Below are 26044 nucleotides of genomic sequence, written 5' to 3' on the forward strand. Positions count from 1 at the left end.
AATTGTTTGTCTATTTTCCCCAAATTCAAGTGTAGTCTTTTTTGCAGTATATGTTGACTGTGAGACTAAATTATTAACAAAATTTTATTGAAAAGTGGCGTGGATAATTTTCATGGATTTCGAGTAGAAGTTCCAAGAAATGCGAGGTGCGTTATAGTCTTCGGTTCCCATTACCTTAAGGTTTTAATAGTAAATTGATGCTATATATTGATGATTTATTTGTGGAAAGTTGTATGCTTTTTTGCAGGTGACAAAGACCGAGAACTGCTGGACATGGCTGCCTCGCAACACACTCTGAAACGAGAGAAGACAGTGCGACGCAGTAAACCGAGAATCTCAGACAAATGGAATCGAACTCCAGACTTCAATCTGGGTGCTCATCGTTCCTGGTGCAGTGACGGGGAAACGAGCAGTCAGCCAGAGGGACTCTCATCTGAAGAGGATCTGAAAATGAAAGAGATCCAACGAAAGAGCAAAAGAAGGTTGGTATATTTCACGTATCTTATATTATGAAACAGTAAATGTTTTTCCGAACAATAGCTTTTTTAGAGCCCTGCTCGCTATAAGAAGATCAAAATGAAGACCATAGATCCGTGCAAAGGCAGTAGTCAAATTTACGGTTCCCCAATAAGCCTTCAGTTTTAGCTAACGACGGTTTATTCTCGAGGGAAATGACTCGCATTCGAGGTGTCTACTTTTTATCAGATAATAGCTGTTTTGCCTTTATTACACTAGCGATCAGCGCAGTGTATTATTACGAACCTTCTTTTTGTCTAACCTACCTCGCAAATAAAATCTTCACTTTTTTGGAAATTTCACTGTAGAATTGGAAATTGCATAGCATCTGTTCTCTGCTTTATTTGTGCACAGTATTTGGTACCTATTAAGCTGAGTGGTTAGTGCGTGAGACTCTTAATTTCTAGATCGCAGGTTCGAATCTCAGACGTAGCCGAATTTAAATAAATCCCAATGCTTATTTCTAATTTTTCTTATTGCCTTTTTATAGAGCTGCTTTTTGTCGTGTTCTCGCTAGTGTTTGCGAAGCGAAGCTTTGCCTCTGTGTAAAAAAATGCACACAAATTTTGGTTAACATTGTGTTCTGGGTAATGTTGTCTCAACTTTGAGCTACAAGCGCGGATCATGGTTGGTCTTCGACTTCTCGACTGCTAGGTGGAAACCGTAGCAGATAATCACTTCTTTAACCTGCGATTTTTATATTTTAACTCAAGATATGTTTTTGCAAGTTTTTGGAGTTGGATTCTTCGTGTTGAACGCACTTAATATTCAAATTGTGTTTTTATCTTTGAAATAAATCTAAATTAATTACATTAGGTCGAGTGTTCACTTACCAGAGGAGACTCCTAAACAGAAGCACGTGAGATACGAGAACTCTAATAAGTGGCCTCTGAGTGCGCAAGTGGGAAGTGCTCCTGTTCTACCCAGCGGGGGCTCATCTTCGGCCAGTTTGGAAAGTTTGTCTGGAGGCGTAAAGGTACGTAGTTTTTAAGGCTGTACTAAACTGTTTCAAGTCATAGCCAGTAGCGTTCCGAGAAGGCGGTCGACCCCCTCTCAATTCTGGCTGCCAAAACTTTTCAAAGTATCCCCGCTTGGGTTTTTTGTTATGGCCGCCATTTCTGGCTGACCTACCCTTAACAAGTTTTCTTGGCTGAGAAATTTTTGAAAAATTCGAAATGGATGATCTGAAATAAGTAGGCTCAATTTATCAAAAAACTGCAACAAAGCTTCAAGATGAAAAAAAACTTTTTTCTTATGTTCGTTGATATGTTAATAGTCGAGCAGAAGCATGTTTCGAACATCAAAAGTGTAAAAGTAACAAAAAACGCGATCGACTTCTAGTTTTGATGGTGGAATTTATTTTTCAGATTTACCAGCGAAACAAAAAAATTACTAATTGATCCAATTTTCTCAAATTGGGTTAATTTTATCAAAAAAAGAGTCATCATAAATTGTTCTAGAAATTCAAAGAGTTTCAAGGCCATCTATTTTTTTCTTTGAAGTTCGAAAGTTGAGATTGTCAGAAAATAAGTCGATTTTTTTTTGTTTACTTACGTTCATTGACTTTTTTCCAGCTTTATGTTGGCTGTGTTTATTCAATTCGATTCTATACGAGGAGTATTAAGTGTTCAATTTCAGCACGCATTCACTAAGAAAACCATTCTGAGAGCAGAAGACTGCACTCAGTGTGGGAAGAAACTGAAGTTTGGAAACGAAGCTCAAAAATGCAAGAATTGCAAGTTCGTCTGTCACACAGCATGCAAATTACATGCGCTAACTCGACCATGTCCGAAGAATGTGACGAATGACAAGAGGTCAATAGGGGCTCTTGCGAACTTCTGTCCCAGCCATGCACCCTATGTGCCCCAAGTGTTGGCTGCAATTGTGAAGGAAATTGAGGAGAGGGGCCGAACAGAGTCGGGCATCTACAGAATCCCAGGAACACACAGGCAAGTAACCTGGACAGCCTAACAATATGGAATTTTTCCACTTCCAACGAAATAAAAAACTCGAGTTCGAATAGAAGTAAATTTAGTAGAACAGCTGACCATGACAATCATTATGATCTGTCTCTTCAACATTGTCATAAACATAGTTATTCAGAGTAATTTTATATAGGTCTTGGTGAGTTTTTTGTTTTTTTTTTTCAGGAAAAAGTCATAAAATTTGTTCACGCTCAATTTTGGTTTCTCGCGGTTTGACTTTTAATTTATTTTCCTAAAACGGAAGGCAAACTCTAGTATTGAACGGCCAAAATGTGAAGGTCACAAACAATGTGATCGACTTCTTACTTACACTTGCGAAGCATAGTGTTATAGTACGAACTTTATTTTTTTTTCCAACCTAAAGCAACAATATTTGCTGCATCGAATTGGCAATACAAAATGATAGGCAATTTGTTGCACCTTTACAGCTTATTCATAACATGTGCTTTGACATTCGAATAAGTATAAGTTACACAGTTGATGCATTTTTATTTCATGAGGTGAACCGTAGAATCTATTTGTTTCAAACAACATAACTACAATGAAATCTCGATTTCAGAAGTTTTCTAACGCAATATATCTCGCAATTTTTTGAAAAGCATAGTTTACGCATAATGTGGCTTTATGATTTGCAATTTATTACATGCAAAGTTGTATCTTTTTGTATTTGGTGCTACTTTTCCTGCATCGAATTGATAATTTATTAGCATGTGTAGCTGCGTTATTGGTGGCTAGTTTTTGGGGATTTTAAGCATCCTTGGCTGAATGGTTAGTGCGTGAGACTCAAATTTGCTAGGTCGCAAATTTTTGCTAATTCGAGTTTTTGCAAATTCGAGGCTTATTTCTACTTTCTTATGTCTGTTGATTGAGCTGCTTTTTGGTCGTGTTCTCGCAAGTGTTTGCGAAGCGCAGCTTCGCCTCTGTGTTCGAATGTGGATTTTAGTTTTCAGATTTTCAAGCGAAATAAAAATTCACCGATTGTTACAATTTGCTACAATCGGGTCAATTTTGTCAAAAAATACTGGTCATAAATTGTTCTAGAACTTCAAAGAGCTTTAAGAGCATCAGTTTTTTTCTTTTGAAATTCGAAAGTTGAGAGTTTTTCAAAAAACAAGTCTTTTTTTTCTGTTTTCTTGCGTTCATTACTTTTTCCAAATGTCAGTTGGCTTTGTTTTTCATTGAATTTGTAACGCTTGCGATTAGCAACGTTATCAAAGTGGAATATAGACTTTATCGGGTTAACAACTTGTTTACAACTTATAACACCTGGTCTCTTGGTTCACAATGAATTCTAATTGTAAGCGTCTACGGCACACTTAACCTGGAGGTAACGAATACGGCAAAGGCCCTGTGTTCGAATCTGACCAGGACCTGTTTTTTTTAAACGGGAATTATTCAGTTTCAAAAAAATTGTCGGCGGATTGTTTGTTTGCTTATGTTTTGTCGGCTTATTTGCCACATCGTAGATTTTTTTTGCTCTATGCAGTTTTCATTGGAGTTACTTTTCTATAATTTCATTTACTCCTGCAGTTTGTAACTCTACTAGCCTTGACTTTGTCTATTTTCCTGTTTTGATTTCGGCTTATATTTATCGGCTTACTAAACCAATTTTAGGTCGTTCGAATGAACCATAATTTGTACGTTTTCCTCCGGATTGCGCAAAACGTTGAAAGTTTCAGAATAGAAATTGTAGTTCTTAGTTTTTCATGACAACATTTTTTTGTCGCTCAAAAATGTGTTTGAATTTTCGTTAAACGCCGTCAAATGATGTTTCTGGGCGTGGTTTCCGTAAGTAGAACATGCTTCCAGACATAATTTTGAGTTTTTTTTTAGTTGAGGTTTCTTCGAAATTTTTTTCCGTTTTCTTTGGACTTAGTGACTCTTCTTTCCTTTCCTCTTCACCTGTTTCACCTCTGTGTTTGTAATGATGCTGTGATATTTTTCCTGTGAAATTTGTAAGTTAATAAACTGTTTTGACATCGAAATAAGACATAGCTTCCTGCCAAGCCTAAACAAATAAATTTTTTATCCTTGCGATCAGCATGGGTGTTGCAACCGGGCCCTAAACTTTTTTTTCCCATTTAATTTTTTTGATCACAGGCTGACTGAATTTTCAGTCATCCCCAAGTCTGTACTTACGTTAACTAACTGTACTTACGCGAATTTTTTTTGAGCATGGCGGCATTTTAAATGCCCGTTCTAAACGAAATTTTTATGTGTTGATTGTAAGTTTAACGACTCAGATTTCAGCATATCGTTTTTTTTCTTCTCTTTATTCAGGTTCAAAGTATTTGTGCTTATTTAATATCGGCTTAGCGTCCTTATTTTGACAGATTGGATGAGCAACGTTTGTTTCAATCTAAATGTTTTCATAGAGACTTGGAAACTTGTCTTCGTGCTTTTAAAGTTTTTTTTTCGGCCTAGTCTGCTCAAGAATTGTCGGCTTTGTTCCGATGCTAAATTAACATGCAATTGTCCTACTTGGCATGTTTTTTCAATGAGTTTTTGTTTGAGACAAAATCAAGGTAAAGGTATGAAAGTTTTGATAGATAGTTTTGAACTTTTTTCAAGAAAAAAATCATTCTGCTGCTTCAACTCTGAGTGTACTTGCAAGCTATAAAATGAGTGGCAGATGAAAGAAGTTGGTTAAAGTAAGAATTTATTGTATGTTTTTAAGGATTGTGGGAGATATTATGGACCAGATTTCGAGGAACAAGACGCCCTACCTGTCTGGCCATGATGTGCACACAGTGTGCAGTGTTATGAAGGACTTCATCAGACGCCTGGAGGAACCCATTGTCACATACAGACTCCACGACCACTTCATGGCAGTAGCAGACTTGCCACCCTCCGAAGCCACTTCGTACATATACCTTGAAAACTTGATTTGTTTTATCCTGTTGTTTCTACTGAATTTTTTGTTCCCATCATGTAGTGGGGACTGGGAGGAATTTACTTTTTTTTGCATTTTTGATATTTTATATTAAGAATCGTTTTGATCGTAATTGGAGACACAATGAACCTGTTAATCATGTTGGAATTTTTTTGATTTTTGATTTGACTAATTAAGATTGAAATTTCCTTAAGTTGTTGATTGATGACAGACGCTATTTATAGTGTCTTAAGCAAAAAGCTCATTGTTTTTACCTCGAAATTGTTTCCTTTGAAAGTGCCTTTATTTGATGAATTTTTGGTTTCTTAAAAAACAACCTGTATCTCAGTGAAACAAAATTGCACTAGCAATGATAATTTGATAGAAGAGATTGGTATCTAGTTATATGTGATGAAGAATGCGTTTACTGTGATGTGTTTATCTGTTTACAGAACGCTGCTTTCTCTCGTCTCGGAGCTTCCGCATGTCAATAGGGACACTCTAGCATTTATTATGCTCCATCTGAAGAGAGTTTCAACGTGGAAGCACTGTTCTATGGGCACCGACAACCTCAGTAAGATCTTCGGACCCACACTTATCCGAAACTCTCTCGCAAGTGTGCATTCAGACAACCAGATGATGATTCTAGAGGAGTCTAAGCGACATCCACTTGTGATGCAGAGGTTGTTTGAGATACCCGAGCATTTTTGGAGTCAGTTCCTAACACCCAGCTCCAGGTATGCGTTAAATTTTAAATGTCGTCCAATTTTAACTACAGGAATAAACTCAGCTGTGATTATGAGAAAAAGTATCAACGCGTACAGTAGTAACGACTGTCGCATTAAGCACAGATGACGATCCATTTTTCTTCTTTCAGTGTTTGTTTACACTAGCCAGCTTGCGAGCATTAGTGTATTAGTACAAACCTTTTTTTCTAAGCTAACTCGCAAATATGGTTCATTTATTTGGTGGCGCTTTTGCTATAATCACGATCTGTAGTATTTGAATTTTCAATGCATCTGTTCTCTGCTTTATTTTTGGCTAGTGTTTGTTTGTGATTCATTAAGCGTCCGTGGCTGAGTGGTAAGTGTGCGAGACTCATAATCTATGGGTCGCAGATCGAATTCGAGTCGTAGCTGATTTTTTTAAACTAATTCGAGGCTTTTTTCTACTTTGTCTTACACTTTATAGAGCTGCTTTTTGTCGTATTCTCGCTCTAGTGTTTGCAAATCGCAGCTTCGCCTCTGTGTTGATGATTTGTTGTCCTTTGTGTTTGATTAGATGTACAAATAACCTTCTGCGGTATTTCTCGAAATTGAAAATGTTAGTTTATCAAAATGTTACTTTCTGTCTGTACCCAGTGTTACTCTTGAATCGCGATTGTCTGTTACTGTTCTTACAGATCCCAGTTTTCGAAAAAGTATAATTTAGAGAAGTAGCAAAGATTTCTTTTTAGTGGCGGTGTCCAACATGACACCGATGCAACCTCATCTGAATCGGATAACCCTATGACCCCTGGAGTTCCGCGGACTCCAGGAGCTGTTTTGAGGACAATCAGTGAAGACAGACTCCTAGATAGTGCTGGAACCGGAACTGATTCAGATACCCCTGTGATGTACGGGCCAAGCAGTGCAGTTGCTCACAGGACCAGATATAAGAATGTGGGAATCACGAAAGGCTCCAGATATTTCACGTCTCCTTTGAGGTGACAGAGAAAATAGAGCAAAGCACAAGGACTCGTCGTGCAGATCAGATCTGATTCTGATTTAGCGCCTGGAAATTGTATTGTAATATAGAAATAGTTGTGGCGGGAAATGCGCATTATTATAACGGCTCTGCAATGCTTCTCCAAATGAAAATAGTCTCTTCGAGAAAAGCTCTTCAATAATCTATTTAAAAATGATTGCTGATCAGATAAGTGCTTCAACTTGGACGGTTTCTTTTATGAGTCCTTTTTTCTAATTCACTTGGAATCCTTAAATAATATGTTATAGATAACATTTTCATTTGGGGAAGCGAGTGTTGTTGAGCTCGGTTTTATTGCTGTATTCTAAATCTACCCTCTGTCGTTTAGAGTCTGGCGCGTTTGTTTTGCGATTTGATTGAACAAATTTGAGTAACCGTGCATCAGTATTTAACAAATTTTAAGTTTACTTCAATTTACTTACACCCTTGTGGTCTGAAATTTGTATTATTTTAAACGTTTTTTGCTGTGTTTGATTTCAATTGTTGTGATGTTGAACTTGGATAAAATTTAAGTCAATTAAAATGTTTTTTGTTTTGTTTTATCAGTGTGTCCCTCATGACACTTGAATCTAGCAACAGGCCGATCTTCGAGTTTGTCGGGGCGGGGGGAAATAGTTAGTATATGTTGAAGCCGAAGGCACTTTTTTTACATAATCGAGGTTAGTCGGCCAAAAATTGATGTCGGAATGTATCACAGGGGTAGGGGCGTTTAATTGATTAGTGTTGAATTCCTCTCAATCCACCCTTGAAATCATCAGGACAAGTTGCCCATTCCAAACTACCCTATACCATTATACCCTTTATACCTATATAACTGTTTTAAAAACATAGGGTTGATTGGCATAGGGTAGATTGAATCACCGGGTAGAATGCATGGGGTAGACTGGAATCGGGTAGATTGGCATGGAACCTATAAATTTAAATATTATCGTTGTATCGTTATATTAGGCGAGGTATCGTTGTATCCAATTATTAAATAAGATGAGCGATTAGTTATATCAGCAGAGTCGAGCTCCGAGTTCAATTAAAACAAATAATTAAAATTATTAAGAGTCGATGAACGTAGCTCAGACTCTTTTATAGGTCGTGATATTTTTTCCCCTTTTTTCGGGAAAAATTATAATTTGTTAGGCTCAAATTTACTTTTTCGCGGTTTGGTTTTTCTTTTCTTTTTAAGTTCAGTTCGTTTCCTCGTTTAAAAGGAGGCACTTTCCACTGTCGAAAAGCGAAAGTGTGAAGGTCACTAAAAACGTTATAGACTTTTTACCCTATTCCAATCTATCCTAATACCCTAAAAATGAGCGATTTTTTTCATCAGCAATTTTAGTGTATATCACGGGCTGAGTACTACAATGGTAAATAGGGGGAAATACGGTGCTTGTGTTCTATAATAGACGTAGTACGAGTATTAGTTTTTGGTTTTGCACGAAAAGTTTTGGGTGAGATCTTGCTTTCTATGCACGCAAAATTTTGGGAAACTCAGCTGTTGCTCCCACCCACTCCCCCCTCCTGCCATTTTATTTCAAGATGGCAGGCAGACTAATTAAGCTCTTCTTATTATATTTTGTCGTTTTACTGTACCTTATCAAATTACTCGTTACACCATGAAATTGATTATGCTTATGTGAGGTGGGGGTATAATCGTTAGTTGATAACATTAGGAAGGGCAAATCGAGGTTGTTGGTTTGTATTTTGAAGTGTTTATGACCGAAGTAAGTTTTTACGTATTTAGTCCGTGTATTTACAGGCAGGGGAGTGGGGGAGTAACTTCTCAAAGGTTGTTCATGCTCTGTATTGTTTTGGTGGTCTGCTCGTTAAGATTTTGAAACACAAAGAGCTTCAAGATGATGAATGTTTTCAGTGAAACGCCAAACTTAAAAAGACGTGACATTTCTGTAATTTTAAAGGTTTGGTCGTTGCACTCATTGGTCATAAGCTTCATCGATCTTTGTGGTTCACATTTTTGACTGGCTCCGCAACAAACAAAAAGTCAGGAATCGAACTTACTGCTCAATTTTTTCAGAAGATATGTCTCTTGAAATCGAATCATCAGATGTCGTTCGTCTTATCGAACAGTTTCTGAAGGAAAACAACTTAAAGAGAACGTTGCAGGTTCTCCAAGAGGAAAGTACGATATCTCTCAACACTGTTGACAACCTTGAAAAGTTTACAAATGATATTATATCAGGCCACTGGGACATAGTCTTGGAGGCCATACAACCCCTGAAGTTACCAGATAAAACCCTGATCGAACTCTATGAGCAGATTGTACTGGAGCTCATTGAGTTGCGAGAACTAGGGGCAGCGAGGACTTTGTTGAGACAAACAGAACCAATGAAGTTAATGAAGCAACAGTTCCCTGACAGGTTTGTGAACCTGGAGAATTTACTGACTCGGTCATACTTCGATCCGCGTGAAGTTTATACCGGCGGAAGTTCGAAGGAAAAGCGCCGTCAAGCCATCGCAGACGCACTGTCTAACGAAGTCACCGTAGTACCATCATCGAGACTCCTCGCCTTGCTTACGCAGGCGTTAAAATGGCAGCAATATCAAGGATTGCTTCCTCCGGGAACCGTTATTGATGTATTCCGAGGAAAAGCGGCTGTAAAAGAATTGGAAGAGGAAAAGTACCCTACTCAGATGTCAAAGTTGATCAAATTTGGCCAAACTTCGCACGTTGAGTGCTGTACTTTTTCGCCGGATGGTCAGTACTTAGTTACGGGAAGCGTCGATGGCTTTATAGAAGTTTGGAATTTTCAAACTGGAAAAATTAGAAAGGATCTCAAATACCAGGCTGCCGAGAACTTCATGTTGATGGACGACGCAGTTTTGTCTTTAGCGTTCAGTACCGATTCCGAAATGTTAGCGAGTGGATCCCAAGATGGGAAAATTAAAGTATGGAAGATCCAAACTGGACAATGTCTGAGACGATTCGAGAAGGCGCACAGCAAGGGCGTGACGTCAATCAACTTCTCAAAAGACTCAAGTCAGTTGCTGACTGGGTCTTTCGACCAGCTTATTCGAATCCAGGGTCTGAAATCGGGAAAGATCCTCAAAGAGTTTAAAGGTCACACATCTTTTGTGAACTGTGCCATTTTTTCCGCCGATGGACACTACATCCTAAGTGCATCATCAGACGGGTCAGTAAAAATCTGGAGCGTGAAAACGAACGAATGTATAAACACATTCAAGTCGATTGGTGGAGGCGACATTCCGGTCAATAGTGTCCATCTCCTGGCTAAGAACGCGGATCATTTTGTCGTGTGCAATAAATCGAGTACATTGGTCATTATGAATATACAAGGACATGTAGTTAGGAGTTTCACCTCGGGAAAGCGGGAGGGCGGAGACTTTTGTTGTTGCGAGGTATCACCCCGAGGCGAATGGGTCTATTGCATTGCAGATGACAAGGTGCTTTATTGCTTCAGCACAACTACAGGAAAATTGGAACGAACTTTAACCGTCCACGAAAAAGACGTAATTGGGATAGCGCATCACCCACATAATAATCTGATTTCGACTTTTGCTGAAGACGGATTGCTTAAACTGTGGAAACCATGAAAAATTTAAAAAAAGGATATATGATATGCTTCGTGCTTGGAATAAACTTCTCAGTATATTTTAATAGCAGCAAGCACAGATATGCTTCCTGTAATTGTATTTTTCGGAGAATTAGTTGTTCTTGTTTTCAAATTTAAAAGTTCCTTGTCTCATTGTTTTTGAATTTCCTTTTCTGAAAGTCATGTAGCAGTCTGTTTAAAGTACAAATCTACTTCGGAGTTTTTTGTTTCGGTTAGGGCCGTAAGGCGAGAATAAACTATGGGTTTAAATTCTATTGAACGAAGGAATTAGTGTATTTGGGTCTTGCTGCTTTTTTTTGTGTGTTTCCATTGAACTTCTATTGTTTCTGACTTCTAGACAGTGTTAATGAGCGAAAGGAATTTTTCTTATAGAGGGGTGTTTATTCGTTTGGGACTGTTTTCAACGAAAGTCTTAGTTTGCCCTTAGAAAATGTCGTATGCCCCTTTTTTCGGTTGTATCACAAAAAATCGAAAGCGAGATCAATTCGAATGCAAGCAAGATTTATATTTTGATTTTTTTACCGGTCTGTTTTTATCACATAATCAACGTTCAATAAATTTCTTGAAATCTATTTAGTTTAGTTTGATATCAAATATTCTTTATACACGCCGAATATTCTTTATTTGACTTCATTAAAATTTGTGTTGTTTTTTTTCCAGCTCTGATTGGTGTCTTGTGGGAACCTAGTTTCCACGTTATTTTAGCTTTTTTGGCGGTCTTCGTATCAGACTTTTTTGGAGTTTAATTTAAATTCGTTTTCCACACCTAGGTTAAATTACGCTTTCAATGGTAAACTGGTGCGAAAAATGAAGCGGGAATTTTGTTAAGAGTTGATGAATGTAATTCAGACTCTTATATAGGTCGCGATGATTTTTCTTCAAGAAAAGTCTGAAAATTGGTTCAGGTTCAAATCTACTTTTTTGCGGTTAGACTTTTGATTTCTTTTTAGTTCAGTTCATTTCCTTTGTTTAAAGGAAGGCAAATTCCACTATCGAACCGCGAAATTGTAAAGGTCACGAAAAACGTGATCGACTTATAGTTTCGAAAGTGGAACTTATTTTTCAGGTTTTCCAGCGAAATAAAAAATTTACTTATCAATCCAGCTTTCTCAAATTGGGTTATTTTTGTCAAATACGTGTCAATCATAAAATGTTCTAGAACTTCAAAGAGCTCTCAGATCATCTATTCTTTTTTCTTTGAAAGTCGAAAATTGAGATTTTTTCCAAAAAAATGTCAGTTTTTTGTTCAATTTACTTGCGTTCATTGGCTCTTTTCCAACTGTTTGTTGGCTATGTTTTAAAACTTGAAAATTCTCATCCTAATTGAGTTTTCAAATAATAGTTTTTAGCCACATTTTGTGGCATAGGGAATTTAGAGTGTTTTTTTTGTGTATTAGTAGGAAAAATTGCATTTGAAGTGTTATTATATAGAACAAACTGATTTATAGCGGATTGACTTCATTTTTTTGCACCTCGTTCGATGACTTTTAAATAGAGACACTTGATCTAATATTGAAAATTAAGCATTTGTTAAAAAAATGGGCGCAGCTTATAGATTTTTCAGCCTATTTTTTATGCAACTCCTTGACTTGATGCTCTCAAATCGGGCAATTCCCAAAATCTCGTCCTTAATATAATTAACATCGCAAGATTACGGCATCATATTTTGGTCTTAGGTTTTGAGAAATTTTATCCAATTACAATTAACATGAGAGAGTTGTATCAGTTTGTATTATATAGTGATGCAATACCTTGTCTATGTTTAATCTCAAAGTTCGTTGAACCCTTTCATATGGAATAAATAGTTTTTTTCTATTCAAATAAGAAAATTTTTGTCAACTTGCGGAAACATTTTTTTAAAATTTAAATTGAATGAATATATTGAATCCGGACGATTCTTTAAATTAATTTGAAAATCCTACGATGAGTGTGATCATATCAATTCAAGCGTTTGATTCGGGACATTAAGTGTAGATGAAAAGATTCCGGGTAGAAAGTTTTAATTGTCGGACCATCGACTGTCTGTTTCTTGGTCGTTTTAGATGTCAGGGCAATTGAGCAATGTCAGACCAAACTTTCTTACGATTGAGCTGTGTACTACTACATTTGAAAGTGATTATTGGGTGTCAATCAACGAAGTCAAGATAATAGTTCACGCTGTAGTTCACTTTTTTCGCGGTTTTTATTTTTATTTTTTCAAAGTTCACTTCAAATTCATTCGCCAAATTTTGGGAAAATTACGCTTTCTGATAACGAAATTTCAAATAGCGCAAAAAGGTGAATTTATTATATTCAAACGTGGATTGTACAAATTCGCTAACAATCCAGTTTTCTCTAATTCAATCGGTTTTCTTAAGAATTGATGAAAAAAAAATTCTTTTCGAAAGTGGAAGGTTTTTTCAAAAACAAGTCGGTATTTTTTTCTGTTTAATTGCGTTTATTGACTCTTTTCCATTTTCCCGTTGGCTATTTTTTGCCTTAGCGGTTGCGTTGCAGCAAAAAAACTGTTTTAGAGTCGGGAAAGTAGCTCCAGACTCTTGTATAGGTCTCGGTGATTTTTTTCGGATTTTTTCTTCAGCAGAATTCTTAAACTTTGTTCATGCTGAAATTCACTTTTTCAAGGTTTGACAAATGATTTCGATTAAAGTTCAGTTTATTCCCTTTTTTAAAAGGAAGGCAAAGTCTACTATCGAACAGCGAAAATGTAAATGTCACAAAAACCGTGATTGAACTCCAGTTTCGAAAGTGGAATTTAATTTCAGATTTCTCAGCGGAATAAAAAAAATGTATTGATCCAATTTTCTCAAATGTTTAAATTTAGCAAAATGTATCAATCATAAATTAATTTAGAAATGAAAAGAGCTTTCAGGATTTCTTTTTTTCTTTGAAATTACGACTTTCCAACTGTCTACTTTAACTGCCTATGTATTTTTGAAAAATGTCAGTCTTTAAAGATGTCTGAAGTTCAAAAAGCCTTGAAGGGATAAAATTATTGCTTTGAAAATTAAAAGTTGAAAAAAATCAACATTTTTGAAAATCCAACTGCGTTGATTGTCTTTTTTTTTTTAAATTTCAGGCCAGCATATTTTAAAAAAGCAAGGTGAAGTTGTTTATCATATTCAAATCTTTTTAGCCAAAAGTTGAGCATAATGAATAAAGTTTAAAAATTTATCTCGTTGTCAAGATATTTCGGTTGGAAATTTTCGTATTTTGGGAACAATCACCAATCAAGTTAAACGTCAAGGAAATCGAAAGCCTTCAACAATAACTTGAATGAGAAAACAAAGAATATTTTAATTCTTTTTTGAAGCTGCTATTTACTAACTTAAAACAGCCTCCATCCCCTAAAAGCTATGAACCATACAAAAGTGATTTTGCAGAGATAACGGTTGTAACAATATTTGCTGCTCGAACATTAATCAGGGTTTTGAAAAACGTGTTTCACATAAATCCAGTTAATACAAAAATTCAAACAGTTTTCGATTAAAAAGTGGGTGTTTTCCTTCTCGTTTTTCTGCCTTATTGTTGCTTATACTTAAGAGTCCAAAAAGTGCCATCACAATTAATGATTAATATAAAATTGTCTGTCTGTTTATATGGGGACTGTATAAAATATCACATTGAAAAAATAGCATAAATGTTTGCTAGCTTTTTGTAACTAAATTTGCCATTCTGGAAAAGCAATACTTGTCGTGGTTCTGGAAGAACATTTCGGCATGACCATTTTGTGACAGATGCATGACATTTTATTCCTTTTGGCTATTTCTTAACAAAAAACTGAATAAAAGCTAAGTCAATTCTTTCGTTTTGCTCATTTGCAACAATTTTTTCATATAAAATATTTAGGTCGGTACCCGGAAGTTTGTGGATAGTATTAGTATCTTGAAATCTGATTGGCTATTATGTAATTGAACATCTTTCAAAAAATTCAACCGACTTTTCATGCTTTTTTATTTTTATCTTATGTTTATGCTATTTTATGCTAAAGTTTATGCTATTTTTTGCTATGATTTTAATTTGTCATCGAAAATCCTGGTTTGATTTTTTTTGGTTTACTGTTTTTAGTCTAGAATCTTTTTATAATCATTCATCAAATAGCTAAAACATATGCTATTTCTGTGGGATGGGAATTGTTGCCTCACCACCTCAATCATTGAGTATAGATCTTAGAAGGCCCAAAACTACTGAGGGCTAGCGGAAACTTAGTATTTAAATGCCGCTCCTCAATCAGTTGCTATACATCTAGATAAGTCCATCAAGTCGTAATTAGAATACGGTCATGTAAATTGAGTGTCATGTCACTCAAAAAAATCCTTCCTGCCGCTGTGTTTGCTACTACTTGCGAAGTGCTAAATTAAAATAATAAAACAATATCTGACGTAAATGAATAGAAACTAAGGAAGGTTTTCAAAACTTTTTCGTGAGGTCAAAATGTTATCTGTCACATGCGGAGCTTTCAGTTACTCTTTTTTCTATACTCTTAGTAACTGAATTTAAACTGAATCAATTCAGTTTCTATTCCAGGTTTTAATTACGTTTGCGAAAAGCAAGCGTTATCAAACTGGAATAAAGACTTTTCTAGTGATAACGAGGTTAACAGAATCACTTGAGTCGTTTGATAACGTGCTTTATTAATGAAAGTAATTTTAATGAAAATATGTGTCCAGTTGTGTGTTGGCAAGGAGCGGGGCTGCATCGCGAAGGATCAAGCGTTCGAATCTGAGACGCTGCCATCTTTTCTAATTCGTTAAACGTAGTTCAGACTCTTATATAGGTCGCGACGATTAGTTTTTTGTTTTTCGGGAAAAGAAATTTTGTACAGGCTCAAATTTACTTTTTTTGCGGTTTGACTTCTGATTTCTTTTTAAAATCAGTTCATTTCCTTTGGTAAAAGGAAGCCAAACTCCACTATCGAATGTAAAAATTACGAAAAACGTAATCGACTTCTTATTTTGAAAATTGGATTTAATTAACCAATTTCCCAGCGGAATAAAAATTTTACCCATTGAGCCAATTTTCTCAAATTGGTTTAGCTTTATGAAAACAGTGCTTATAATTAGTTGTTCTAGAAATTCAAAGAGACTTAAGGCCATCTATTTTTTTCTTCAAAATTTGAAGGTTGACATTTTTTCAGAACACAAATCAGTTTTTTTTCGCATTCATTTCTCTTTTCCTACTGTAATTTGGCTATATTCATTATAGTTGCAAGTGTTGTTCGTTTTTTTTAAGGGGACCTACAATTTTTTTTTTAAAAATCATTTTTTTTCGGCTCAACTGATGTTTGCGCAGAAATCGTCGGCTTTGTTTCAGCTTCGTCAGTTTTGTTCCGTCGCTCATTTAAAATTCAAATGTTTAGCTTGGCATGTTTTCCTGGATTGAAATTTTATCGAGACTTACGAAAATTTTAGTAGACCTAATTTTTCAACATTTTTTTCGTACTTCTATGTTCTTTTTATGTATGTGTTGTATCGCAAGATCTCATTTAGGTTGTGTGATTTTATTTCAGGACAACGTCCTAAAACTTGCACATGCTCCTCAAAGATTTTTCGCGGTTTGAATATTGATTTTTTGTGATCTTCAACTCGAAATCAAATGCTGAAAACAGGGCAAATAACGCTCTCCAATTCTCAAATGACTTCAAGTCTCAAACGTGGTTTTTGTGTTTAAAATTTCCAAAGTAATGAAAATTTTAGCGATTAAATAAGTTTTTTTAAATTGTTTTTTGTAAAAGGTGCAACTGGAAACTGTAAGACCTTTAAATTGGGATTTTTTTTGTCTTTGAAGTTCGAAAATATAAAAATAACGGAAAAAATCGTTTTTTTACGGTTTCCTTGTTCCTTGAGTTTTTTCAACTGCATGTTGGCTAATCTCATGTCTTGCTGTAATTTAGCTGCTAATTTGTTTTTTTGGGAGGAGGAACTTTGTTTTCGGGCGATTTAGTTTTTTTGTTCCGATCCTTGAAAATGGGGAGGAGCTTTGTATTCGGTTGTTTTTGTTTTTTTCCTCGTAAAATCAGGTACCACAAATAATCATCAGACTGTGTTGAAGTAGAGATCATAACAAAGCGCTTTCATTGTGATTCGAAGTGCATTAGAAAAATCTGTTCGACATTTTTGACTTCGCGAGCAGCGACCAGGCTTGTTTATGCTTAATTTAAGCCGTTTACAATAACTTACTTGTTTTTAATTGTAAATTTAATCTTAAAGTTAGTTCTTAGAGCTTTTTAACGCCATTTTGGGAATCAGAATCTTCAAAAGTTCAAAAAAAGTCCGCAAAAACTTTGAAAATTTTTTTTGAAAAATTTGTTATGATTTTTTTTAAGTTTTCTAGTCATTTTTTCTACAAAAGCTGTTGTCCATTTTGCCAATTTTACTATAAATGTCGAATTTGTCTAACAGTCGAATATTTTCAGACCCTTTAATCACATCACACAGAAAAACAACACTAATTTCAAAAAACTTTTTTGTAATTTTTTAGACAACAGTCGGAACATTCTGTGCTACTAGCACTGTAACCGGCTAGCCTTGTTTTTATTTCAAAATATTTTTAGTGGCTGCATTAGCAACTTCCTTTTTATCTGGTCATGGATGTTATTACTGCTACTTTTCTGTCTATTGACTTTTTGGCTCAATCATATATTAAACAAAACGCGTATCTGGAATCGTCGAGAAATATTTGCTGAATATTTCCGTTTTGCGACTAATATCTTCTCTTATTTGAATCAACTTGTTGTTGATCAAGTAATTCCACATAATTTTATTCAGATTTTAATAAAAAAATTTTGAAGCTTGATCAGGATAATTTCAGCTAATTTTTGCGTTATGTTATCAGTCTCTATGTACCCAAGAATTGAGCGTAAGTGAAAATAAATTAACGATTCCGGAATTTTTAACTTTTGCGAAACAGGCTTTCAAATCGAACCAGACTGTTTTCAGGTTAATTTTTCCTTCTAACAAAATCTTTGAATGCATTTCCTAAATTTGTACGTTCGACAATCAACAAGTTTTGAACGTTTTGAACAACTTTGATTTTTCAATACGTTCTGTTAGGTTTTTTTTTCTTATTTTGCCTGTTAATCAGTTTTACTTGTAAACTTTATTTTAATGGTTTTTACCCTCTAAGGAGCACTACTTCCAAGAAGCCTCCTGATATGAGGCTTTCTTATTCACGCCCATTTTTTTATTTAATCCATGTCTAGCGGTAATGTAATTCGAACGGAAAAACATTTCAGACCAATTTTTCTTCATGTAGAATTTTTTTTGAAATATGTTTTGGAATGTTAACCACTCGTATCCCTGTGAGTGCTTTTTAGACTAACTGAAACTCTGTCAAACAAAAGTCCATCTTAGACCATAGCTCGTTTTTAGCTCCAGTGTCAGAAAAATAGTCGATTCGCATTCAATCTGATTTTGTTTATTTTCAAGGTTACCCAATATAGTTTACCTAATTTTCACCTAGTTATCTCGCTTGAATCTTCTGAACAATTTATTGCATTGCATCGAATCTTCCGAACAATTTATTGCATAGTTATCTTCTGAACAATTTTGTGCATTGCATCCATAATTAGAACTTTGGATAAAGTCACACTGTACTTGCTGCATGAAAATAGATCTCAATTTTTGTTGTTGCTTTGTCTTATCGTTTTTGAAAACTAGCATTTCTTGAAATCTGTGATATTCGAGGTGTTAAACATTAATAGTTTCTGTATTAACGCTTAGCGAATTAAATTGGCTAAAAATGTTGTTCCAAACTGAATCGAGTCGCTTAGTTTTGTTTATAAAATTACCGCTCAGTTCAGTTTTCTAAAAATCAGTGGTCGAGAAAATGATTTTTTTGTTTGTTGGTTGATTTCTTGAAACTATTTGTTATTCAATTTGGATCTACTTAACAATCTCCCCCCCCCCCCCCCTTTCAAGAAAGGGGGGAGAATGTTAAGTAGATTACTAGCAGCGAATTTTCTACTAATCAGAATGCAGCAAAATTCGAACTAACATACAACGCTCTAGTGCGAATTTACTGTTTTTATTTACTAGGGTGGATGTTCTTTAGTAGATACAATAGGGGGGGGGGCTTCAATTTATGCTTGTTGAAAACTTTCCTGGAATCCATAAAACAATTAAAACACTCCTTAATACTCCTTAACACTCCTTAATTAAAACACTCCTTGATACCTTTATTAGTCAGATTCTTAACCATGGATGATCACATGTGATTCAAATTTGACCATCCCGGACTCAGATCTGATCTTATAGATTAGACACTTAATTTAATCTAATAGAATTCATCTATGTTCTGAATTGCTTTTTGTATTTCCACACCTTTTGGGTGTCTAATTTTAGTGGAAAGGTGAAAAGGTCTGATAAAGTATTAGTACCGTAATGTACATCAAGATATAATGAAGCTTATCAACTCATCTTCAGTATAAGTTTAGACAGGTGTGTGGATGCTTTTTTGACGGGCTTTTAAATAGGTTTTTGAGCCCTACCGAAGCCTCGAATAACGAAACTTGGCAAAATTTCCGCGCAGTCGGCTCTTTGTGGAAGGAAATGCTGCTTTCCAGTGGTTTTGGCCGAACTCCTCAAAAATAGTATAATTGGCGCAAATTATCCATTTTTACGGGGAGTGCGCCCTGAAAAACGCTCGTTTTTGGATAAAACCCTTCCAAAAACGCTTTGCTCTTCCACAAATAGCCGGCTAAGCAGAAGCTTATGCCAAGTTTGATCCTTCTAGGCTTCAGTAGAGCTCAAAAGCTTGGAACGACTGATTATAATTCAATGTCAAAAAAATCTTCCAGACGCCTGTCCAAACTCATATTGATAGTGCATTGATTGGATTCATTAGAAAAAATTCAGTGTTTGTCGGCCACGGGTTTTTCGACTATAAATAATTGTCGTAAAGTAGTACTCAAGGCGGGTCTTTGGAAACGTTTGGCAACCAGAATGGAGGTCAAGTTTTTTCAACCAAATTGGAAGCCCAGTAGAGCCATTCGGAGGCGCTCTACTGAGTTGAGGAGAACCAGAAACTAACTTCTTCATATTGAACGTCTGCATTAAATTTCAGATATCTGATTGTTGCGATTTTTGTCTTCACGAACGGAAAATCTGCCGTATTGGTGCTGCCTAGTAAGTGTGGAAGAATTTTGTGACGTTTGAAAGTTTGTTAAAAGAGCACGAAACGGTCGATTCATTGAGCTAAAAACTTTGTGCTCGTGGGAATTGTTCAATGGTGCTGCTGCATTCATTAGACCGGAGAATTTAGATTATACCATTCTGAAGTAGAATATCCGATTGTACTGTGATCAGCATATTTCTTCCGAGAATATCATCCTTGCACTCTTATGCACAATGAGTGAAACTGAGAAAATGGAAGTTGACAAGAGAGAAGAAAAAGCAGAAGGTAAAGTAGTATTGGTTTTTTTACACTTGCGAAGCTTGTGTATTAGTACGAACCTTTTTTTCTAACTTAAGTCGCAAATATTGGTGCCACTTTTGGGGTATCTTTACAGCTTTTTGATAGCATGTGATTTGACATTCGAATAGTATTAAATTAACACAGTTGATGCATTTTTATTTTATCAAATGAACAGAAAAAAAGCTATTTGTTTCAAACAACACCACAATAACAAAAACTCGATTTCAGAAATTTATATCATAAAATTTTTTGTGACTCAATATATCATAAATTTTTTGAAACAAATAATTTATACATAGTGTGGTTAGTAGGGATGCCTTCAGTTTGTTATATTCCAAATTGTTACTGAAAAATTGAGTCTATTTGTATTTGGTGCCACTTTTGCTGAATTGCATTGGCAATTTATTAGCATATGTAGCTGCTTTGTTCGTGACTAGCGTTTGTTGGTTGTTAAGCTTGCGTGGCTGAGGGGATAGTGCGTGAGACTCAAAATCTCTTAATTGCAGTAGGTCGAAGATTCGAATCCTACACGTAGCCGATTTTCTTTTTTTGTGGCAGTTCTGATTAAGTTATCCAGCTTGTGAAGAAAGAAAAGATAATCATCTTGTATTTGGGTGCTGTCAGAGTACTGTAAGGAGTTACAAATCTTGCCTCCAAATATGACAGTTTAAATCTTTGTGGTTTTCGAGATATGACGTTTTTTGTGATTTTTCAAAAAAAAAATTCAGAAAACGTATTAATTTTTTTCGTAAAATCTGAAATTCCCAACCCTGTAGTTGGGTCCTGTCAGAGTAATCTCCAGGATTGCGAATCTTGCCTCCAAGTATGACTGCTCAATTCTTTGTAGTTTTCGAGATATGACGTTTTTTGTGATTTTTCCAAAAATTTTCTGAAAATTTCAGAAAGTTTAAATTAATTATTTTTTCAAAATTTGAAATTTCCAACGCTATAGTTCGGTGTTGTCAGGGTACTCTAAAGAGTTGCAAACCTTGCCACAAGCGACTGCTAAACGCGACTGCTCTAATGCTTTTAGCTTCCGAGATCTGACGTTTTTTGACTTTTTCAAAGTTTCTCGAAGAACTTATCTACAAAGAAATTCAAAAAATTTGAAAATACTAATTTGATGAAGATACAACCTTATTGTCAGCGTACACGCAGGCGTCTCAATTCTTGTCTCCTAATATGAATGCTCAAATCCTTTTAGTATCCGAGATAAGACGTTTTTTTTTTAATTTTTTTTTCGGAAACTTAGGTTTAAAAAAATTCACAAAATTTTGGGGTTCCTAACCCTATAATAGGGTGCTCTTAGTGGTTGCAAATCTGGCCTTCAAAGTTCTCCAGAGGCCCATTAAGTTTTCGAGATGACGCTTTTAAAATGGGAACTAAAAAAATGTAAAAGTTCGAAATTACCAACCCTGTAATTTGGTGCAGTCAGAGTACACTAAAAGTTTGCAGATGTTGTTTCCAATATATGCGGTTTTTCATGAGCTGTCGTAAAATTTCATAGAATCTGTTCTCTGCTTTATTTCATCGACTCATAAACTCTAGATCGCAGATCGAATCCGAGTCGTAGCCGATTTTTTAAACTAATTTGAGCTTATTTTTCTTCTTCCTTTAAAGAGATGTTTTTTGTCTTGTTATCGCTAGTGCTTGCGAAGCGCAGCTTTGCCTCTGTCTTGAAAATTGCCAGTTTGCCAAGATTGCCAATAAGTATACGCTCGTTAAAAGACTATCGATAATGATGAAAGCGTAAGCCCGATTTATATAAACATGGCGAGTTATCATGTATTCAAAACTTTTCAAATTGGTGTAAGCTAAGTTAGTTTGTTCAATTAAGTCCATATGCGACTCTTTGTATTTTTTCTTGAAATGGGCCCCTGGAAGGAACATCAGCAAATTTTTCGAGACCAGTAATAAAGCAGTCGGAGCTTTCAGGGCTGTTGTGCCCTGATACGAAAAGTTTTTTAAGTGTTATCATTCAAAATTCTTCTGCTCGATGAAAGACAAATAAAGCTCGCTAAGAGAAAATGACGCAAAAATGGTAAGTTTGTTCAAGTTTTATTCTAAAAGTTTTTCAGAATTGAAAGATCTATAAGGTGGTACGTTTTCTCTCAAACTCTCTTCTTTCGGCTTCGTTGAGTGCATTAACTTTTGTCCAACTGTATTTTTGCTGTGTTTTTAAGAAGTTGTTTTGGATCTTTTTAATTTTGTCAGAGCAAGTGTCTTGTAATCGGGAACTAGACTTTTTTTCGTAAATATCTTTTCTTACAAATATTACTTGATTTTCTTACTTGCTTCATCATTGTACCTGAACAGCTTCCAGCTTCCTTCCCACTTGGCCTAGAGGTAAGGCCGTTGCCTTAACGCTCTAAGGCCTGGGGTTTGAGTCCAAGTCAGACCTTAGTTTTTTGTATGTATGTCGTTGAAATTTTAAGCAATTTTGATTGTATTTGTAAGCGCAAGTTTTGTTCGGTGTAGTTTCAGGAGGGACTTGAAAGTTGAAAGAAATCTACAAAAAAAACTTCGGCTCAACCGGTGTCTACTCAAATAATGTCGGCTTAGTTGGGACGTCAGGGGATTCACTTGTGCTGTGATCAGGTTTCATAGTTCTTGAAAATTCAAGTGTTGCTCATTGTTGTTTCAGGATGGACTTGAAACTTTTAAAATATTTTATGATTTTTTTCACCTCAGCTTGTGTCTGCTCAAATATTGTCGACTCTGTTTCCTCTGCTCAAGTTTTGATCTGCTGCGTTACCGCATTACAGTTTTTCAGGTGCTGTTAGCAAATTTCATTGTAGTTGCAAGTGCAAGTGTTGTTTATTGTAGTTTCAGGAGAGACCTTAAACTTTAATTTTTTTATATAATCGTTTTTTCGGCTCAACTTGCGTCTGCCCAAAGATTAACAGCTTTTCCTTTTCTTAAGTTTTCCTCAATTGCTAATATGTATTCAAGTGTCTGGTTTATTTGCTTAGAATGAAATTGAAGTTTTGGTAGGCCAAGTTTTTTTTCATAATTTTTTTTTTTTTTACTCTTGTTTCTTATCTTTGTGTTGTATCTTACGTGGTGTGAAGCTCCGCCTCGCCTCTGTCTAAAATATCTGCAATTATTGTATTGGCTTAACCACCTTAGGATATAACATGAGGGAAGTTTTGGTGGAGGTGTTGGATAGGCCTGTTTCCCATTCATAATTTTTTTTTTATATTGAGTCAAAAAAAATTCTACCAAATTTAAGTTTAAAGTTTTTTAAAAAGTCAGCCAAATTTAAGTTTAAAGTTTGTTTTTGGTTCTTAGGGTTAGGAATAGAGATCAAATGTTTGACTCAATGTAAAGCCTTTCATTCTTGATCTTCCTTAAAAACCGCGACTCACGTAAACACTTTTCATTTGAAATCGACTATTGTTTCTACATATAAAACATCGACAATGCAGAAATAAGCGCTGAAGCAATCAGAAGGCAAGTTTAGATAATGCGCAGTTCTTTTTTAAATAAAATGCACGGATTTATCCGACTTCTTGAAATCTTATCTATTTTGGTTTCGCTTCGATAGTCGATTAAATTCTCGAAAAAGCCCTGAAAACCGTGCAAATTTATGTAACTTATTTTTTAATGAATTGATAGCACTGGACTTTCGTAGCCGTTGCAAAAACGCAGCATTAAAAACCATCCGTTATGAAACTAACAAAGAAGCGAGGGACGACTAGAAACAAAAAATTATTTTTTACTGCAAAAAACGGTCCATTTCGGAATGTTAACACAAAATTCGAGGAAGTTGCTGCTTTTCAACCATGTGAATTAACAGGAAAGGGGGAGCAAAACGGAGAAGGCGAAGAAGAGGAAGAAGACATGGCTGAAGACGAGTATGAAGTTGAGAAGATATTGAAGCGGAGGATGAATGAGAAGGGCGTTATATTCCTGTACGTGAAGTGGAGGGGCTGGGACAGCAAGTGGAACACGTGGGAACCCGAAGAGTCCATGGAGGAGGTAGAGCATTACGAGGTGTTCCTCAAAAACTTTGAGGAGAAGAGGTATTTGGTAAGTAAACTCGAACTTTTCCTCACGTATCTACTATTTAGCCATTTGATAAAACTCTAATTTTATGGTTGAGTTAACTTTTATTTGACAAGGGGATTGAACAAAGTGATTTATCACAGAAGACAAAATGTCGCATCGAGGATTGAAATATTGAATGACCAACCTCACAGAATGTTCTGTTTCTGCCCTTTCGGTTCACCAAATGGCTCACCTATCAGCCAATAGAGTTTTCTTGCTCTAAGTTGCAAATCTGTTCCAATTGCTAATAAGTTATCCGATATCGGCAAACCACTATTTAACTGCAGTGGAATAGTTAGTTTTTTTTGGGCTGTAATTTTGGCAGTTCTAGTTAGTTTGGGTGGGTATTCAAGGTTGCTGAACTACAGCTGAGTGCAACTACAGCGCAGTTTTGGTTGAAAATTTGGTTGATGTTCATAAAGGGTTTTCGTTTTTTTTGTGCACGGTTTCTTGACTAAACGAATCAGTGTAATATGAGATGGCTGTGATGTAATTTCAGAAGCCGGGATCGAAAGGTGCCACGCTTAAGGGCTTCGACAGAGGCTTCCAAGTGGAACAAATTGAGAGTGCCAAAGTGGAGGATGGGAAACACTTCTTCTTCGTCAAGTGGGCAGACGTAGACGACATTTCAGAGTGGGTTCCAGCCGAGGACGCCGATGTTTGTTGTCCTCAAAAGGTCATCGCCTTCTACGAGAAACACATCAAATGGTCCATGACCCCGAACCCAATCCCACGATCTGCTGAGAACAAAATATAGTACATGATTGTGGATCTGCAAAAATCTAGTTAATCGTTGTGACTCACGATCTTGCCTCACATCAAATAGAAATCATATGTACTTTGGACCGAAGTATCTCAGTATGAACTAATGGATCCCAGATGCTTGACTGTTTCAGTAAAAAAACTCGTATCGATTAAAGACCTAAGCTCGACTACGTCGTTGTTTATACATCGCAGTTCTCTGCGATGTTGATTTTTTTTACTAGAAGTCTTGTTAAGCAATCCAAAAACTGCCATCATGAGTATTGTTAAACACTAATTTATTTGCTTGATTCTATGTTACCATATCCATATTGCTCAACGCCTTTTTGTGTTGCCTTATTTTGCTGAATTTTGTTCTCTGATTTTAATCAGCTAATAAAAACCCAGGTTTTAATTTGCTCATCTTACCTCTTAACTGAATTGAATTTGATTTTCTGTCTTAATTACTCAAATTTTAAAATAATTTCATGTTATCAAGAGCAAATAGTGAAGAACGTTTATGTACAAAAAAGGACCACCAAACAAACTATTCAGCTCCTAACAGAGAACCGCTGTTGTGACCCTTATTGAAACACGCATTAGTTCATTTGTTTTATGTTCCTGTTGGCAGGGAGTTATTGCCTCACATGCAAGCAGTGGATACGGATCATGGTGGACCTAAAACCTTCGAACTTTTGACTGCGAAGCGAGAACTTTGGTCACTTTACTGCCAATCCACAATCAGCTGCTTTACATCGAGATACGCATCACAATTTAATGAGAAACAAAGGGTGGCAACTTATGTCAACGGATTGCCATGTCACTGATATAAGTCTCGTGCTGGTTTTTCTTTTAATTTGCAACCTAGCGATGGGAAAATACAGGGTTATGTATTTTATCATCATGGTTTTTTCCACCCAACATTCGAGCTGTAATTACACGAGAAGAGCATCGTGTTGTCTGTTTAGTAATTACACGCATCGTGTTGTCTGTTTTTCTTGCAGGGAAAATCAGATTCAAACTATAAACTTGACAATAAAATCGTTTAAGGCTGGAATGATAAATTGCTGCAAAAATTTACCGAAAAAAAGGTTCATTTAAAGCTTAATAATGAGAGTGGAGAAGTTTTTCCCCATTTATGA

At 35.8% G+C, this 26044-nt stretch overlaps 3 protein-coding genes across 3 annotated transcripts in view; all 3 read left to right on the top strand.

Moving 5' to 3' along the window:
* LOC134843534 (rac GTPase-activating protein 1-like) overlaps positions 1 to 7656 on the top strand; it is a 66908-nt gene extending 59252 nt beyond the window's left edge. Inside the window, exons 4-9 of the mRNA XM_063859639.1 lie at positions 248 to 482; positions 1333 to 1492; positions 2155 to 2465; positions 5179 to 5364; positions 5826 to 6110; positions 6830 to 7656. Of these exons, the coding sequence (XP_063715709.1) occupies positions 248 to 482; positions 1333 to 1492; positions 2155 to 2465; positions 5179 to 5364; positions 5826 to 6110; positions 6830 to 7082 (1430 nt within the window). The 3' untranslated portion in view covers positions 7083 to 7656. The remainder of the gene's footprint in view (positions 1 to 247; positions 483 to 1332; positions 1493 to 2154; positions 2466 to 5178; positions 5365 to 5825; positions 6111 to 6829) is intronic.
* A 1481-nt stretch (positions 7657 to 9137) lies between these two features.
* On the top strand, positions 9138 to 10832 carry LOC134843794 (WD40 repeat-containing protein SMU1-like). The gene has a single exon (XM_063860075.1). It carries the CDS (start codon positions 9148 to 9150, stop codon positions 10678 to 10680), a length of 1533 nt encoding a protein of 510 aa, XP_063716145.1. The 5' UTR covers positions 9138 to 9147; the 3' UTR covers positions 10681 to 10832.
* An 8932-nt stretch (positions 10833 to 19764) lies between these two features.
* LOC134844004 (chromobox protein homolog 3-like) lies at positions 19765 to 25366 on the top strand. Its single transcript, XM_063860444.1, has 3 exons — positions 19765 to 20096; positions 23911 to 24143; positions 24661 to 25366. Exons 1-3 carry the CDS (start codon positions 20045 to 20047, stop codon positions 24916 to 24918), a joined length of 543 nt encoding a protein of 180 aa, XP_063716514.1. The 5' UTR covers positions 19765 to 20044; the 3' UTR covers positions 24919 to 25366.
* The last annotated feature ends 678 nt before the right edge of the window (positions 25367 to 26044 follow it).

This window comes from Symsagittifera roscoffensis, chromosome 4 (assembly GCF_963678635.1).
Source record: "Symsagittifera roscoffensis chromosome 4, txSymRosc1.1, whole genome shotgun sequence".
In the NCBI taxonomy this organism is placed as follows: domain Eukaryota; kingdom Metazoa; phylum Xenacoelomorpha; order Acoela; family Convolutidae; genus Symsagittifera; species Symsagittifera roscoffensis.

Excerpts from the sequence above, each read along its gene's own strand:
- LOC134843794 (XM_063860075.1), top strand. The coding sequence starts at position 9,148 with ATGTCTCTTGAAATCGAATCATCAGATGTCGTTCGTCTTATCGAACAG.
- LOC134844004 (XM_063860444.1), top strand. The coding sequence starts at position 20,045 with ATGAGTGAAACTGAGAAAATGGAAGTTGACAAGAGAGAAGAAAAAGCA. Across the intron at positions 20,097-23,910 it reads GAGAGAAGAAAAAGCAGAAG|GAAAGGGGGAGCAAAACGGA; the intron begins GTAAAGTAGTAT and ends GTGAATTAACAG. Across the intron at positions 24,144-24,660 it reads TTGAGGAGAAGAGGTATTTG|AAGCCGGGATCGAAAGGTGC; the intron begins GTAAGTAAACTC and ends ATGTAATTTCAG.